This window comes from Phycodurus eques, chromosome 10 (genome assembly GCF_024500275.1).
Source record: "Phycodurus eques isolate BA_2022a chromosome 10, UOR_Pequ_1.1, whole genome shotgun sequence".
Classification (NCBI taxonomy): domain Eukaryota; kingdom Metazoa; phylum Chordata; class Actinopteri; order Syngnathiformes; family Syngnathidae; genus Phycodurus; species Phycodurus eques.
Genome location: NC_084534.1, coordinates 2,059,110 through 2,076,447, shown reverse-complemented (window position 1 = coordinate 2,076,447; position 17,338 = coordinate 2,059,110). Strand labels below are relative to the sequence as shown.

At 40.2% G+C, this 17,338-nt stretch overlaps 1 protein-coding gene across 6 annotated transcripts in view; it reads right to left on the bottom strand.

Annotated features, from left to right (window-relative positions):
* Positions 1–3,648: 3,648 nt before the first annotated feature.
* LOC133408831 (receptor-type tyrosine-protein phosphatase gamma-like) overlaps positions 3,649–17,338 on the bottom strand; it is a 436,974-nt gene continuing 423,284 nt past the window's right edge. For 2 of the 6 annotated variants that reach the window (XM_061688097.1, XM_061688100.1), the window contains 7 exons: positions 15,817–15,910; positions 14,726–14,802; positions 14,263–14,391; positions 9,868–10,035; positions 8,716–8,858; positions 7,699–7,834; positions 4,976–7,460 (listed from right to left, as the gene is read on the bottom strand). In XM_061688097.1, the coding sequence (XP_061544081.1) occupies positions 7,317–7,460; positions 7,699–7,834; positions 8,716–8,858; positions 9,868–10,035; positions 14,263–14,391; positions 14,726–14,802; positions 15,817–15,910 (891 nt within the window). In that variant the 3' untranslated portion in view covers positions 4,976–7,316. Of the gene's footprint in view, positions 4,857–4,975; positions 7,461–7,698; positions 7,835–8,715; positions 8,859–9,867; positions 10,036–14,262; positions 14,392–14,725; positions 14,803–15,816; positions 15,911–17,338 lie in introns of those variants that run through there. The other 4 variants (XR_009769331.1, XM_061688098.1, XM_061688099.1 and 1 more) reach the window with 4 other exon arrangements.

Genomic DNA, 17,338 nt, shown 5'->3' with positions numbered 1-17,338 from the left:
ATTACACGGATTAGCATCCTCTTATCTCAATGTAGTATGTTATGACTTCAGACTTATTTCTACTCTTCGGCATTTCGTGAAAGTACATGGAGGCCTGTTTTACTGCCGCTTGACCTATCTCCTCACCCCTCGTCTCCTGCTAGGCGAGAGGGATAGCCGGATTTGACCGATTCTGAGGCTGTTGCTGTTTGGGTTCTGCACCGACCAACTGAGACAAGATCTGAGGTGGACCACTTGGCTGGAGGGAGGTGATTGGTCAACAAGGTAGCAGGTAGACAAGAACAGGTGGAAACAATAACTAAATGAGCGCACAAGACATGGAAAAACATGGGACACAGGGAAAACACGAAACCAAACCAAACACAATCCAGACCAAAACATCGACCATGACAGTTGCCTATTTTCTTACGTTTTTGAATCAAACTCTACCCATGTAGTCATTCCCGAAATGTGAGTGCCTGGGTCCATTTGAACCCTAAAAACCCATCAAAACCTCAACACATAAAGATGAACAATTCCCAAATAAATCTCTGTAACAAAAATACTCTTAAATCGACTGCAATGTCATCTAAATTTCCCAAATTAAATACTCACGGGCAGTTACCTAAATATTCCTTTATACTGTATACTGAAATGCTCCATAAAAATTCCATACCTGCTCTGAAAATCTACTGATTATCAGTGCAATGAACAAGAATTAATTATAATTAAAACACTAAGAAATAAAGAGTCGACTGATTGCAATAATATTGACATGATATTAATTAAAAGTCTTATTAGTCACTAGTAAAACCTCTCACACACATTTGGAACCGGTCCTTTCAAACTGCCATTTTTCCATGTAAAATGAAAACAGCTAAACTAATACCAGTCTTCAAAAACAGAGAAAAACATAGATTCACCAACTACAAACCAATATCACTACTTCCACAGTTCTCTAAAATCGTATCAAGATTATTTGCACATAGACTTGACAAATTCATAGACAAACACGATCTTTTAAGTGAAAACCAATATAGCTTAAGAGCAAATAGGTCCACCTAGATGGCAGTCGTGGAGTTGGTGAGGTCTAGCCACAAATAGATAATAGAGAATTGACTATTGGTGTCTTCCATCCATTCATCCATCCATTTTCTGGATCGCTTCTCCTCACGAGGGTCGCGGGCGTGCTGGAGCCTATCCCAGCTGTCATCGGGCAGGAAGGCGGGGTACACCCCGAACTGGTTGCCAGCCGATCGCAGGGCGCATACAAACAAACAACCATTCGCACTCACAGTCACACCTTCGGGCAATTTAGAGTCTCCAATTCATGCATGTTTTTGGGATGTGGGAGGAAACCGGAGAAAACCCACGCAGGCACGGGGAGAACATGCAAACTCCACACAGGCGGGGCTGGGGATTGAACCCCGGTCCTCAGAACTGTGAGGCTGACGCTCTAACCAGTCGGCCACTGTGCCGCCAAAGCAAAGCAAATTTATTTATACAGCGCATACAGCTCATACATGATTAAAAGCATTGAAAAGCATTAAAAGCATCGCATGGGAGATTGTTCAGGGTTTTACGAGACATAATGTTCTAAGCACTAAGACACAACATAAATCATGGGAAACTTGCGGTCGAGGGTCCAAATGGGATTATTGGTTCGCCGATTATCATGTTGTTTTGTTAGCCCCTTTCGCAACAGTATCGTTGGGATTTCTCATCTTGTGTCTTTCGCACGGACACAACACAAAACATGGGACCAGATCAACACCTGCCACGTCCCCGACCACATCCGATCACGTCCTTGGTCAAGGCGTCCTTCCATCGGATGATGCTGAGTCATCTTCTTGAAGGCGAGACATCTTTCTTTCTACAAATTGTCCATGATACTAAGGCAAGCTACAATGCAAAATACTAATGCAAGCTAAGAAAATAAATGATAACTTCTAAAATATATCTAACATTCCATTAGCATTTCATTCATGTATTCAGGACCTAAACCGTTTTGTGATTTATAGACCAATAGCAGAGCTTTAAAATCTATTCTAAAGCTGACTGGAAGCCAGTGTAAAGACTTTAGAATTGGAGTAATATGCTCTGACCTCTTTTTTCTGGTCAGAACCAAAGCTGCAGCATTCTGAATGAGCTGCAGCTGTTTAATGCTCTTTTTGGGAAGTGCAGTCAGAAGACCATTACAATAGTCAAGTCTACTTGAGATAAAAGCATGGATGAGCTTCTCCTGGTCTGCTTGACACATGTAAGCCTTCACTCTGGATATGTTCTTCAGATGGTAGAAGGCAGTTTTAGTAATTGATTTGATTTGATTGTTGAAAGTCAGGTCGGAATCTATCAGAACACCAAAGTTCCGGACTTGGTCTTTGGTTTTTAAAGAGAGTGCCTCCAGGTATTTACCAACAGCAATCCTCTTTTCTTTATTGCCAAAAACAATTATCTCAGTTTTGTTGTGGTTTAATTGAAGAAAATTTTGGCTCATCCAGTTATTTATCTGTTTTAGACAGTGACACAACACCTACATTGAACTGCAGTCATCTGGAGACACTGCTGTCATCTGCATAGCTATGACAGTCAAAATTCAAGTTCTGAAGAATTTGACCCAAAGGTAGCATATACAGGCTGAACAGGATGGGTCCAATAACTGACCCTTGAGGGACCCCATAGGTCATTGCCATTCGATGAGATTCAACACTTCCAATGATTACAAAATAACTCCTTTCCTACAGGTAGGACCTGAACCATTTAAGGACTGTTCTATTTAGTCCTACCCAGGTTTCCAACCTGTTCAGCAGTATATTATGATCTACCATATGAAAAGCCGCACTGAGTTCCAACAAGACCAGAATTGACACCTTTCCTGAGTCAGTATTCAACCTTATATCATTTAGCACTTTGATAAGAGCCGATTCTGTACTGTGATGATTTCAGTAACCTGATTGAAATTTGTCAAAAAGTTCATTTAAGTTGAAGAACTTGCTGTGTTGATGAAAAAATAACTTTCTTAACAATCTTGGCTATAAAAGGGAGATTTGAGATGGGTCTATAGCTTGCTAACATGGAAGCGTCCAGCGTTCTATTTTTTTAGCAGAGGCTTAATGGCAGCTACTTTAAGAGCTTAAGGAAACTCGCCTGACTGAAGTGAGCAATTGATTATTTGCTGCGAATCAGCTAGCACAGACTTTGCAATAGCTATGAAAAAAAAAAAAAAAAAAAAACACGAAAAAGTGGGATCCGAAAAAAAAAATTATGGCAAATAAGCCGGGGTTTTGGACGATATTGGGGGACAGTTTTCCCAGTTTTTTGAAACTCCTCCCCACGGGGGACAATTATTAGTGTTATTGGTCATTTGAATCTGGTTAAATGGTAGATATGGATGTTTAATCATTTTCAAAACTTCAGTGTGTTTTGTTACAAGGTCCAGTAAACCGAATGTCAAAATCTTTCGAGTGGCTGTGTATGAACACAAACAGATAGGTATTCCATCATTTTCTATCCTGTCCAAGCTATCAAATATAAAAAAGTTAGATCAAATTGGTACAGCAGTGTCACACGCTTACACTTGGTCTCTTGACTGAAAGTCATAAACGCTTCTGAAAAGTGAGGGAGGAAGCGGGGGCGTGGGGGGAGGGGAGAAAACTCAAAAGCCCCAGAACATATTTTATTGTATGTATAGCAATACAATTTACATATTAAATAACACTATAGTAGAATGATTTCATATAGCTATTAACAAAAAGAACAAGAAAACAAATCCATCTTAATTGTAATATCACAATTACTGCCTGATTTTACATGAAGGGTGCGCAGCTGGAAAGTGAAATATAATTATTACCAAAAGCTGGTAAAAACTAACAGCATGTACTCAGAAGTGACTCAGATTAAAACAATAATAATAATAATAATAAAAAAAGCCACAAGCATTTTGTATACATTATTCAGGAAATTGAAAATTACTGTAGACAAGAGAGAAAATAGAACATATAATTTAAAATTACATAGCATTTACTCTGATCCCGTCAACACAGTTCTCAGGGAAGGGTGCCGTTACAAGCAACAAAATATATACATTTCTTATGCACGGTACAGCTGTGTGTGTGTGCTTTAACAACGGCACTATCATAGTTTTCAATAGGAATTATATTCATGAAGAAATGATCGATCAGCAATTTAGCTTGCAGAAACTCTTCAAGTGCAAGGAACATGTCTCAGCTTAGAATGGGAAATTTCATCTGCAACAATGCCTACTTCCCAGATCAAGAGAAGGCGAATCATGCACATTCATCGTACGAACTTCAAATTCTGTAATTCCAAGGAGATTTAGCAGAGCTACCTGCCATTTGACACAACAGTCGAGTGTATTTTTCAATGCAACTTGAATTTAAGGTTTCATTTTCAACAAATGGCACACTTGAACTGACTATGAGTTGCTAGTGCGGCGAGTTGTGTGAAACGGCGTGGTACAGTATAATGTAATGCGTGGTCATTGATTTTTACATCTCACTCTCAGATATGAATATCCCGTGTGCTTGTTTTTCCCGTTTGTTTTAGACGACACATTTGCAAGACACATACAAAATGTTGTGGGCTGTCATTTCCACAAATAGAATTCATAGGTTGCCAATTTATGAAAGATAACTGTAGAAAAATGTAGACATCTTGTTTCTGTTGTCTGTGTGATGAAACATTGAGCTGAGGATTCTGATGGGAATACAGATGTGGTGCAAGGGGATGGAGGTCCTATTCAGGGACTAGAACTGATCAGTGCCAGAAACTTTTGGTAAAATCTTTTCAAAATCAAGATGAAGTTGCCCTTTCACTGTGTTTCACCTACTCTGCTTTTTGCCGTGTCGAGGAATCATCTGAAATGTAGAAACGCAAACTTAATTTCACACTATCAATCATAGAATTGCTTCCAAATTGTCATTGAAAGTCAAATGTTCTCAGGTCACACACATCAGTTTCAAAATGTGTTTGTGTGTTGATGATTTTTTTTTTTTTTTTTTTTTGTCCCCTAACTGCATCTCAAACTGTGGAATATGGCAAGTGCAGAATCTACAAAGGGCTTGAAGGCAGGATACAGCCCCGCAAGCGAGCAAATGATATTCAATCAACCTTTTCCCCCTACAAATTTGAATATTCAGAGCTGCTCAAGTGTGCTAAACATTCAAACTGGTCAGAAACTTCTGGCACATGAAATTGAGTTTCATTTAAGCCTTCAAGAATGTTAATTCAACGATGGAGTCAAATATTTTTTTTTTTTTTGTGCCCTTACGGCAGGTTTAATGGACTTGGTATTTCAATTGAATAGCTGTCAGGTAGATAATTTGGGTAACAAGGAGTGAGACTGATATGTTTTGCTGTCAGAAATATAATCAGATCAAAAGAGATTGGGAAAACTTGTTTATAATGGCAAAATGCAATAAAATCTTGCTCCCAAAAACAAGGGTAAATAATCCGCAGTTGTTTATAGTTCCCATAGTTTTTTTTTGTAGAATATTTGAACCATTTAACTGTGATTTTGGTGGAGGTTCGTGAAACATTTACTGTTTTTACAGGATTCTTAAATGTTCCCATTTTTAAACCGAATTTAGTTCCAGCACAGTATATCTAAGTTACCATGAAATGACATGACCAAGAAGAAGTTATTTGACTTAGTTCATTGACAACAAAATGTAAACATGTAGTGGATATTCTACAAATTACTTTCTCTACTCATTTTGGAAATATTATACAGGGAGGGGTTCTTCGGTTTACGAAGGAGTTCCTTTCTATTTTGTACTCAGAACGCCGTAGCCTTTCACGAACCTACGCTAATGCAGTAAAGTCATAATTACAGTAAATATTTGAATGGGGAAAAAAAAACAGCCATAGATATAAAACAATAAAATGAAAAACAGTAAGTGTCCCTTCTCGCACGTGACATAATTACAGCGCTGCGAAAATAGGTCATTGCGTGCCGTCCGTAACCTTGAAAAGTTGTATGTCGGTAAACCGAGGACATGGCAAAGTAGCAGATTAGTCAATCTTACAAAAAATTCAGATTTAGAACTATCTGTCAAAAACAATGTAAAAAAAAAAAAAAAAAAAAAAAAAAGAACTCCTATCTTGTCTGTTTCTCTGTTAGTAGCTCATGTGCTAATGAAATGAGAAAGACATCAATTGGTTAATAGAAAATGTTATTTAGCAGTCTCTTGTCTCTATCCAGACAGCAGAAAAAGAGGTCAGATGATCCATAACATATAACACTGAGAATCACACCCTGTTTTGGTTTTCTTCAACCTGTTGCATAGAACTTGTTGAGTATATGTTCCCTTGCATATCATAGTGTGTCCTTCCTATAGCAAGCTTTTTCCCACACACGACCGATGAGAGTTTTGGAAACGGTGTTCTTAATTCGTGCTTGCGTAGCAGAATGATTTCAATGAGACGAGAAACAGCTGTGATTGAGTGTGTGAACTGTGCCAACATAGCAGCGTACACATAAAAAGAGCAGAAGGGCTGGGTAGTGATAAAATAAGACTTAAAGAACTTGCACAAAAAAGTTAGGAGGATAATATATGCATAAGTGCATACAGTGTTTCCATATATACAAAATCAGAAAGTGACCTCAAAAAAATTCAACCACTTTTTTGTTAGGTATTCGAACAAGAATGTGAGTTCAAAAATAAAGAGGAACAGGAAAGAGCAAAAACAACAACAACAAAAAGAGAGATGCATTTTGTAGAACAAGGGCTCAGTGGTAATAGGTAATGTCTCTTATGATTATGTGTAGTAATGCAGTTGGCCAGAGGAGCTGTGATGAGGAGGTTATTGCAGTTGAACAGCATTTAGCCACTGAGGTGAGTTTGACCTCCTCCCTCAGCTGGTTTAAATCCAGTGGAAAGCGTCAAACGGAGCAATGTCCTTCGCAGAAGCAGGGAACAAGGTTGTGGAATGTCAAACAATCAACGTGCGCCAGCCACATGTGTGGGCATCAGCATAGGCAGTAACACTGACATTATATAGTGCAAACAAGAAACGACAGTAGTGCATCTCATTGCCTGCCGACGCAGTTTAAAACTTAAAAATGCAGGTGCAAACCCTTCAATTAGAGGACATTAAGACGAAAAAAATAAATATCAAATTTGTTTTTATATCAGTGTATAAAAGTAATCAGGTTATTTATCTTAACCAAGAGTCTGGCAAAAAAAAGGCCTCAAAAAGTCTACCAATAGTTCTTTGACGGCTTACAAAGTTAAATGCCTCCTATGAGCACCCCAGGAGTCGAAGAGGCGCAGGATGTTTGGAGACACGTAATATCTTCAGTCCGGTTCTGGCCCTCACACCAGTGATTCTCGACTTTCTGCTTGGTCGGATTGATCAGACAAGGATGCCAAGGGCCGAGTAATGTCCAGAGGCCCGAAGCTGATCTCCTTGGTGTGGACAAGACTGAGGAGGGCTTTGTACAGGAACTGGTACTGATCCTGGTGAGCAGTTCACAATCGGGATTATGAAGACAGTCATCGAAAGGAGACACAGAGGAGAGAAGATGGAACACAATATTAACTGCATGGTCCCCCTTCAGCAACTGAACACTTATTATTCCTATTCAACTAAATACGATTTAGATTATGCTTTTCACGACGATGACTTCATTCCGGTTCTGGCAATGGATCGTATAATTCATTGGAGGGGTCCCCTAAATTAAAGCGCAAGACTCACCATGTCTGTGAAGACTCCCGGCCTCATTAGGTTGATCATCTTGGCCACTTGATAGACATCGACAACCCCCTCACTTTCCAGTTGCTGAGACAGTGTGTTGAGGGCACACAGCAAACCCGCCGATACTGCTCCAAACCTTAAATCCACATGCACAAAACGAGAGGTAGGCATTTTTCTCTGAAGTATTTCCATATATCTTTGGATATTAAGGGAAAGAACATGAAGGGCATGAACTTTTTAAAGGACATTGAACATTATGCAGAAGAAAAGTTCTGAGAACCTTTTTACTTTTAACTGACAAAATGAAACAAAAATGTGCACACATACTTTTGGAACTTTAAAATCATTCCACATGTCTCTCGTAGAGAGCTAAGACTAAATGCAAATTGAAGATACGCTTATCTGCAGCTCAGCCAAGGAATAAAGCCACCCACAGATCATTTTTCTCAGATATTAAACATCTGTTAGTGAGTGAAACCACAGGAAGATGACAGCTGTGGCTGGTGTGAGGATTCCTGGAGAACAGCGGGTAGCCTTCACCATGGAAGAGGTCTCCTCCTCCATTAACGGCACTGTCAGGAGAGTTGCAGAGAGCGACGCTAACAGCTCATGCCTGGCTAAATAATGAGCATGCAGTCAATTAGGATGAGCTTTAACTGACACTTGTGAGGAGGCTACGAGCTGACTGCAGCATAGAAACTAGATGAGGGATTCATCCATCCATCAATTTTCTGTACCGCTTATCCTCACTAGGGTTGTGGGCGTAGCCTAGCTTGAACTGCCCCAAATCATTTGTTTAAGTTGAGCTTCTTAGTTCATGTAGCTAAACATTTAAAATGTAGACATTTGAATAGAAATGTTAGCCTTTCTAAAGCAAATTGTAAACAGCAGAAACAACAAGTGGATGATAAAATATTCGGACTAAAACTTCTGAAAATGTATTCAGGAAACTTCTTCCAGTTTGGGATATATTAGTGGTGTGGTGACAAAATGAAGAGTGAGAGGAATCCGACTGACTCATCGTGGATGATGGTTGGTCCGTCTCGGATGGCTGCCTCTTCCTTGATGACGTTAATAAGCTCAAAGGTACTGCTGATGGGCATGTCGGGATTTGGCCACCTGGGGCACTGAAAGTGACGCACCTCTAATACATAATCGTCCTAGAAGTCAGACAGAGAGCGAAACAGCAAGTGAGGAGGAAATGCGTTAATGTACTAACAGCAAATTGTCTAGGACCCTTCACAACAAAAGGGGAAGCCGTGGATCAAAAAAACCCAAAAAAAAACCACACAAAAAAAACAACATGTTTGCATCCAAACTCCTGTCTACACTTTTTAATATAGCAGATGATTTTTATTCATTAGTTTATGTTTTTGAAATTCATGCTATTTGCTTAGATTTCCCAGGAGTGGCAAAATAACACCACGTAATCAACGTTAGCAGGTAACAAATCTTAAAGCCTTGGCAGTGGTATACTGTCTTCGTGTTTTTGATTTAACTTACAAGCTTTTGACAGGACAATTAACTTCTGTGGCAAAGCCACACATGGCTGTCCTCCCACTGACAAGGCAAACAAACTATCATAAGCAGCCTTTCAAACACAACTTGGAGTACGTTATATCATACTTATATGTAGCCTATACTTATACAGTATATAATGTAACTCATACTGGTCGTTGGAGACTTCAATCTTCCTCCTCTCTCTCATCTACAAACAGCTATACACAAGAAGAGGGAATAAAACCCTGCATTTTTTTTGCATGCTAAATGTCACTGTAAAGGGAGCACTTGTATATTTTAATGAGAAAATAATATTTTCTTTAGTTATTTATTGTTGAATTATTATTTTGATTGTCCTTTAGGTTTTCTGTACAGCACTTTGTTAAAGCTGCGGTTGTTGTTAAAGTGCGATATAAACACAGCTGAGTTGAGCATATCTATTAATATCTTCCTGCTAAAGTGAAATATACAGCGCTTAAATAAACTTCTCTTATATGCTCACTTGGTTAGTCCATTCAATTAGCACTCCTGCTGTTCAGTTTATGAGACAAAATACTCTTGTTCACAACACATGTACACTGGCGCATGAACGTGAGCACACATAAACACAGACAAGTGCTCGCATGCACATACATATTCACACACACACACACACACAGAAACACTCACACTAACACACATGCAAGCAACCTGTGTAGCTTCCAGGATGAAGTCGTGGATGCTAATCTGTTCTTCATTGGTCAAGTAGAGTGTGTCTTGGCTGATGAGGGTAACGGTGAAGGCTTTGCAGTTCATGGCCTCCTCCCAACTGGGCCAATACACAAACTCATCCTCTGCCTGAAGGAGAAAATCACAGATGTTTTTTTTTTTTTTTTTTTTAACTGGAAAATAATTTACTTCAATGATTTATCCAGGGGCACGGTGGACGACTGGTTAGCACATCTGCCTCAAAGTTCTGAGGACCGGGGGTTCAACTCCCGGCCCGGAGTTTGATTGTTCTCCCTCGGCCTGTGTGGGTTTTCTCCAGGCACTCCGATTTCCACCCACATCCCAAAAACATGTGGGGTAGGTTGATTGAAGACTCTAATGCCCTTAAGTGTGAATGTGAGTGTGAATGGTTTTTTCTTTATATGTGCCCTGCGATTGGATGGCGACCAGTTCAGGGTGTACCCCGCCTCTCGCCCAAAGATAGCTGGGATAGGCTCCAGCACTCCCGCGACCCTAGTGAGGATAAGTGGTACAGAAAATGAATGGATGGATGTATCCAGGTTACCCAATGACTATATACACAATTTTTTATACATACAGGATTTCACTGAAAACTATTGCATGGATCTCGTTTGATGTGTGTCCTGCGTCCTAGACGCACAAATATGATCAGGGACCCCAAAAGCATTGTGAATCTGCGTCCAATGATGCACATTGCTTACCTACGTATGTGAGCAAGGCTCGAATTGAGCCGTCTCGCATCGCAGTTTACGGGTCAAAATTCTCCTTTTGCGCATCAGAAAACACATTGAAAAGCAAAACTGCAAATTAGGTTTGTCTCGAAGACGGAAGCAGGCAGTTGTGTGTACGACACAACGCGCTTACGTCACTGATGCGTGGACGCGGAAGTGAAGTGTTCGATTGATGAGCGGGAAGAAAGCAGTTACAAAATGCGACGCCAAGTTCAGAAGAGAGAGAGAAAAAAGACAAATGGCGAAAAGGTGGTAGCATTTCATAGTGAAATGCAAGGCGAGCATCTGTTCGTTGTAACACGGACCTTGCTCTCCGCCGAGTACGATGTCGCGTCGTGGGATCTGAGAGACAGAGGTGAAGTTAACATAGCGCAAATCAGTGAGCTTAATGTTAGTCTATGAATATAATGTTAGCGCTGCAGGCTGCGGAGTGTCTCTTAATTATAAGTAAAGTCGAATGTGTGGCTTTTTATTTTTTATTTATATATATATATATATATATATATTACCGTGACAAGGACTATAACGCAACCATAATGGAACATACAGTGTGCTTTTTGCTCAGTGTCGTCACTGTGTGACATATGGCCAATATGATGATCTGTAAGTGGGAAAACCTTGAGTCAAGTAGGTGAAAAATGTGGCAAATGTGGCCAGAGAGGGATAAGAGTAAAATGGATCATCATCATGTACCAAAACAGAGGAGGGTTTTGCACATTGAATAACAACAAGCCGTGGTTCACTGACAAACTTAAGCAACTTCGCCAAGCTAAGAAAGGCGGATATCAGAGCGGGGACAGGTCCCTGTATAATCGCATTAGAAACCAGCTCACTAAAGAAATTAATATTGCAAAGAGGAACTATGCAGCAAAGTTTGAAAAACAGTTTAGCGCTATCAACTCTAAATCAGTCTGGCATGCATTCCAATTGCTGACCAATTACAAGCGACAATCACCCCAAGCTGAGAACAATAGCACACTAGCCAACGACTTGAATACCTTCTACTGAAGATTTGAAAAGGACACTTTCACACCCCACACCCACCCAGCCACAGACCACAATCCCACCTCTGATTTCTGCATTAACCATCCACGAACAGGATGTGAGACGCATTTTCAAACAACAAATGATTAACAAAGCGGCAGGCCCAGACCATGTGTCCCCATCCTGCCTCAAAGTCTGCGCGGACCAGCTCGTTCCAGTCTTCACACAGATCCTCACTAGATCTCTGGAACTGTGTGAAGTAACATCCTGCTTCAAATGCTCCACCATCATTCCAGCCCCCAAGAAACCTGCAATCTCGGGTCTGAATGACTACAGGCCTGTCACCCTGACATCTGTGGTCATGAAGTCCTTTGAACGCCTCGTGCTGGACCGCCTCGAGAGCGTCACAGGTCCCCTGTTGGACGCCCTGCAGTTTGCCTACCGAGCAAACAGGTCTGCGGATGATGCAGTCAACATGGGACTGCACTTCATCTTAGAACACCTCGACAGCGCAGGGACCTACGCAAGGATCCTGTTCGTGGACTTCAGCTCAGCGTTCAACACCATCATCCCTGAACTCCTTTCCTCCAACATTCTCCAACTTAGCGTCTCGCCCGCCATCTGCCAGTGGATTTACAGCTTCCTGACGGGCAGGACACAGCAGGTGAGGCTGGGAGAGACCATCTCATCCACACGCTGCATCAGCACTGGGGTGCCCCAAGGTTGTGTCCTCTCTCTGCTTCAGGAGGCATCCTTCGCCACAGCTGCCCCTCACGCTGTCCAACTTCCTTGTGTCAACTGTCGAGACCTTGTAGTTCCTGGGAATTACAGTCTCTCAGGACCTGAAGTGGGTGATCAACATCAACTCCGTCCTCAAAAAGGCCCAGCGGAGGATGTACTTCCTGCGGCTTTTGAGGAATCACGGCCTGCCACAGGAACTGTTGAGGCAGTTCTACACAGCGGTCATCGAATCAGTCCTGTGTTCTTCCATCACAGTCTGTTTGGTGCTGCTACAAAAAATGACAAACTCTGACTATAATACGGTGCACCTTATGTGTGTGTTAAATACAGAAATAGACCCCTTAACTGAGAATGTGCCTTTTAATACGGTGCGCCTTATGGTCGTGAACATACGGTAAATGTTTAGCGTTCAAACGTATTTATTGTATATTGCACCTTTCTATAAATGACACTCAAAAGTGCTTTTAGAATTTCATTCAATGCATATGCTACCATAGATGGAAAGTTAAGTGTCTCAACAACATAATATTTTGGTAGATAACATCCTTCTTCATTCTTCTATTGTGCACATTTACAACAATGAATGAATGAATGAAATTTTATTATTGTGTCATGCATACGAATGTGCGCCCAGCCCACACGGGATTCTAACATTTGGGCACTATTTTTTATGACAGTGAAACGTGCTTAAAAGCTAAGCCGTTCCAAAGTGTGACAAAGTAAATTAAAATGATCGATTTAATTGGAAGGAGACAAAAAATGCAAAAACAATGTGCTGCCATTAAAAAGTAAGTGTTTTGACTCCCAGTATTGATAAATTGCACTTATTGGCCTCAGTCCTAAATAAAGATGGAGTGAGAAAAGTGACAATTGATCATGCTGATTACGTAAACATGCTGATTATGCAAACATATTTTGTATTTTAATTTATTCACGTCTGCTGCCAGCCAATACGAATATAGAATGCTGGTCATGAATCTCAACAGGGCCAAACAAGCTCATAAAAAAAGTGAACATTGTGAAAAAGTGAAAGACATCATATCATTTACACTTTAGTACTTGGGTATGCAGATATGCAGACATTCATTTAGAGGATTTGCAACGAAATGGCTGGTGACAAGTCCAGGGTTTATTGGGCCTCTACCCAAAATCGGCTGGGATAGGTTCCAGCTCACCTGTCACCATAATGAGATCAAGTGGTATGGGAAAGAAATGGATGGTTGGATGGATGGAGCTGCACCGCCCTCTACTGGTTGTACAGTTGAAATGCAATATTCAGCCAGGCGAAACAAGCTTGCTGCTTCTGCTGCTGCAGTTTGGACTGTTGCCTCTCTAACATGTTTTTCCGAATGCGCGCTTACCACTAATTAGATCTGATATTCAACAAATAAGTAGCATAACTAATAGTTTGAAAATAATTTTAGAAAGTTTGGGTTCAAACCATCACAAATAGTTACCCTTTAATATCTGTTTTTACTGTGCATAAATATATAAACATAATAAATATCATAAATATTGACTATAAATAGTAGCATCTTTGTCAGACCACTCAAGAAGTACCTTGAAAAAAAAGCTAAATTTAGCTTTTAGTCGATATGGTTCTCATCTTTAGAACAAATAACTAAAATGTTGTAAAGGATAAAGCTTTCAAATGACCTACAATGCTGTTAGTCTCATCTCATCACTTGATGTTTTTTTTTTTGTAATTTACCTGTCGTTGAAATACATTTTAACCCACAAAGTCCAAATCAGGACGTTTGTTTGTTTATCCTTGGTAAGCACTTGCTCTGTAATACAGTCAAGAACACTCAATCCAGCTAGTTTTGTGTATTTCAAAAATGGCATTTATGTGTATGTTTGTGTCTTTATTGCATCATACCAGTCCATGGTTGGCAGGCAGCATGACAACGATTTGTGCATTATGGTCCCAAATCATTCTCCAGAAATCTTTTGTGGTGTGGGGCAAAGGATGCTGGGTAATGATGAATTCATTACTACGGTAGTAACTCTGTGGTGGTGATGAGGGGAGGGGGGGTGATAAAAAAAAATTGGAAAGGAAGGGAAATTGAGGCACAATATAACCAGTACGTGCACACACACACAAACACCCAAGACTCTTAATCAGACTCAATGATAGCTAACTTGTTTCATAGACATGTCTGTATAATGCCATTCCACAACTGTTTTCATGCAACAATCTATTTTTTTCTTCTCTGTAAAATGTATCAGTGCAGGCATACACATGTATCATGAAAACACAAAACGTGTAGCCAAGTTGAGGACATGAATTTACATTGGTGCATTTTGTGAATGGAGTGATCAGAAGAACAGGAAGTACTGACCATAATGTAAGAGGCGTTAATGTAATCGCTCCCCTTGATGCCAGGCAAAGGTGCTAAGCTCACCCTGGCTTGTTCCGCTGTTCAAACAGACAGAAATGAAATATGTCATAAAACTGATTGGCAATCCGTTTGGTAAACCAACTCAGGTAAACTATAAGATGTCAAAATAATGTGAAACTTGGTATGCCACTGTGACAGACTTCCCTTTGCCTCTGCATATTGCACTGTGTTCATTTACATATGCAATTAGATTATGGGAGGATGTGTAAGCAAGTTTGAAAACTGAAACCTCACCATTTGAATGACCTTTGACCCTTAATTTAGCACATTTCTCAAGCCACCGAGTCTTCGATACATCTATACCAGCTTTGCGTGCCTACTGTACATCTGAACAGTTTATGCATGTCTTCTGGAAGGCCCTCCCAACCCCAACAAGACTGGATGGCTCCTATCTATCTTCATGTTCAATATTTTCCATGGAATTAATTGCAGAATTATGGAATTTGGCAAAGTTATTTCATTCAGACTTGTCCCGAGGAACTCTCGTACTCTGCATCCATGTGCACACTGGAGCTTTTCCCATTCATGGCTTAAAAATTACACTCATCATTCTCACTTAATACTTCTGTCAGTCTTTGCGACTGAGAGCAACCACAATGTGGACAGCAATGCGTCTTTATGGACCAGGAAGAGTATGCTGGGTGAGCAGTATTTTTTTTTAATTTTTTTTTTAACCTCTCTTGTTTGGCTATTAGGTCAAGTAGAATGAAGAATCTGTATGTATTTTGGTTTTGAAAGTAAGCCTTGCTCCCTACAGTATCTCTACTCTCTCTCCACTATATCTTACGTTGGGCATTACATTAGGTCAACAAGTTTTGGTTTTCAAAAAAATTATGCAATGCGAAATTCTGAATATGTGCTACCTTTTGTTTATCAGGACAGAGTACTGTAGCATTCTTGCATAATGTAAAAGCTTATAGAAAAGGTACGAACGCTATGTACTGGAACAGATTCAAAATGATTATTTTGGGACTCATATTCCTGCTTCAGGCAAAAAGTTAAATACTATTTAACCAAAATGCAAAACTTACATGGCACCACAGAGGATACTCTATTTTTCTCTTTGTTGCACTCCTTCTGAGAATTGAAGCACTCCATGAATCTGGCATTGCACTGTGTAATCAACTAAAACATATGGGAAGAAGCAGGGCATGGGCATGTTAAAATTTTACACAACAATGCATCAATTCAAAACAACAGTACTGTGTCATTCTGCCACAAAAAAAACCCCCCAAAAAAACACTTTTTTTTTTTTTTTTTAACTTACCTCACTCAAACGAACAGCGTATTGTGTCATCCTAGCATTGGGAGCAGTATTACATTATAGAAAATAATTTCAACAAGCACTTAAGCATTCAATGCTGGTTGCATCGTAAATGAGAATTGGTTGTTAATTGCTTTAATTGGCTAAATAAGGGTTAAATAAACATAAATAAAAAGTGTTTTGCACGGCGTGTGCATACACTTCTTTGCAGGAAGACGTGTACAAAATATCAATGTTTTCTAATATGGTAATTCAAAGTGTGTATTAATAAAATGCACTTTGCAATTAAGGAGACATAGTTCGGGTAGAGTTAATGCAGCCCTATGGGGGGCACAAGCCAGTGCTGTAGGCCGGTCCCAAGCCCGGCATTAATGCAGCGGGTTGCGTCAGGAAGGGCAGCCGGCTTAAAACTTTGCCAAACAAATATGAGCGTTCATCCAAAGAATTCCATACCTGATCAGTCGTGGCCCGGGTTAACAACGTCTGCCACCGGCGCCGTTAACCTACAGGGCGTCGGTGGAGATTCAGCTACTGTGGGTCGAAGACGAAGGAGATGTGCAACAAGAGGGAATAAAACTCTGTACCTCCTGTATTCTAAATGTCCAATATAAAAGGAGTTCTTGTATATTTAAAGCGGATTCTTCGGCAGAAAGAGAAGAGGAAAGGACAGAGCCTAGAACTGAATGTGGGGACTTTAAATGTTGGGACTATGACAGGGAAAGCTCGGGAGTTGGTTGACATGATGATTAGGAGAAAGGTTGATATATTGTTGAAGTATAGGGGCAGGGTTCAAATTATTTTACCACGGTTAAGATGGGAAAATAAATGGAGTAGGAGTTATTTAAAAGTAAGAGTTAGTGAAGAATGTCTTGGAGGTGAAGAGTGTCAGATCAAGTGATGAGTTTGAAACTTAAAATTGAGTGGTTGATATATATATTATGTAATTAGTGGCTATGCCCCACATGAAGGATGTGACCAAGAGGTGAAAGAGAAATTCTGGAAGGAGCTGGATGAAGTAGTTCTGAGCCTCCCAGACAGAGAGAGTCGTGATTGGTGCAAATTTTAATGGACATCCTGCTAAAGGAAACAGAGGTGATGAAGAAGTGATGGGTAAGTTTGGCATCCAGGTAAGGAACCTCGAGGGACAGATGGTGGTCGACTTTTCAAAAAGGATGGAAATGGCTGTAGTGAACACTTTTTTCCAGAAGAGACAGGAAAATCCTTTACCTCAACTGAAAAAAAATTGTGATGATTTAAAATGTTGGAACAGCCTACCTATCTCATTTTTA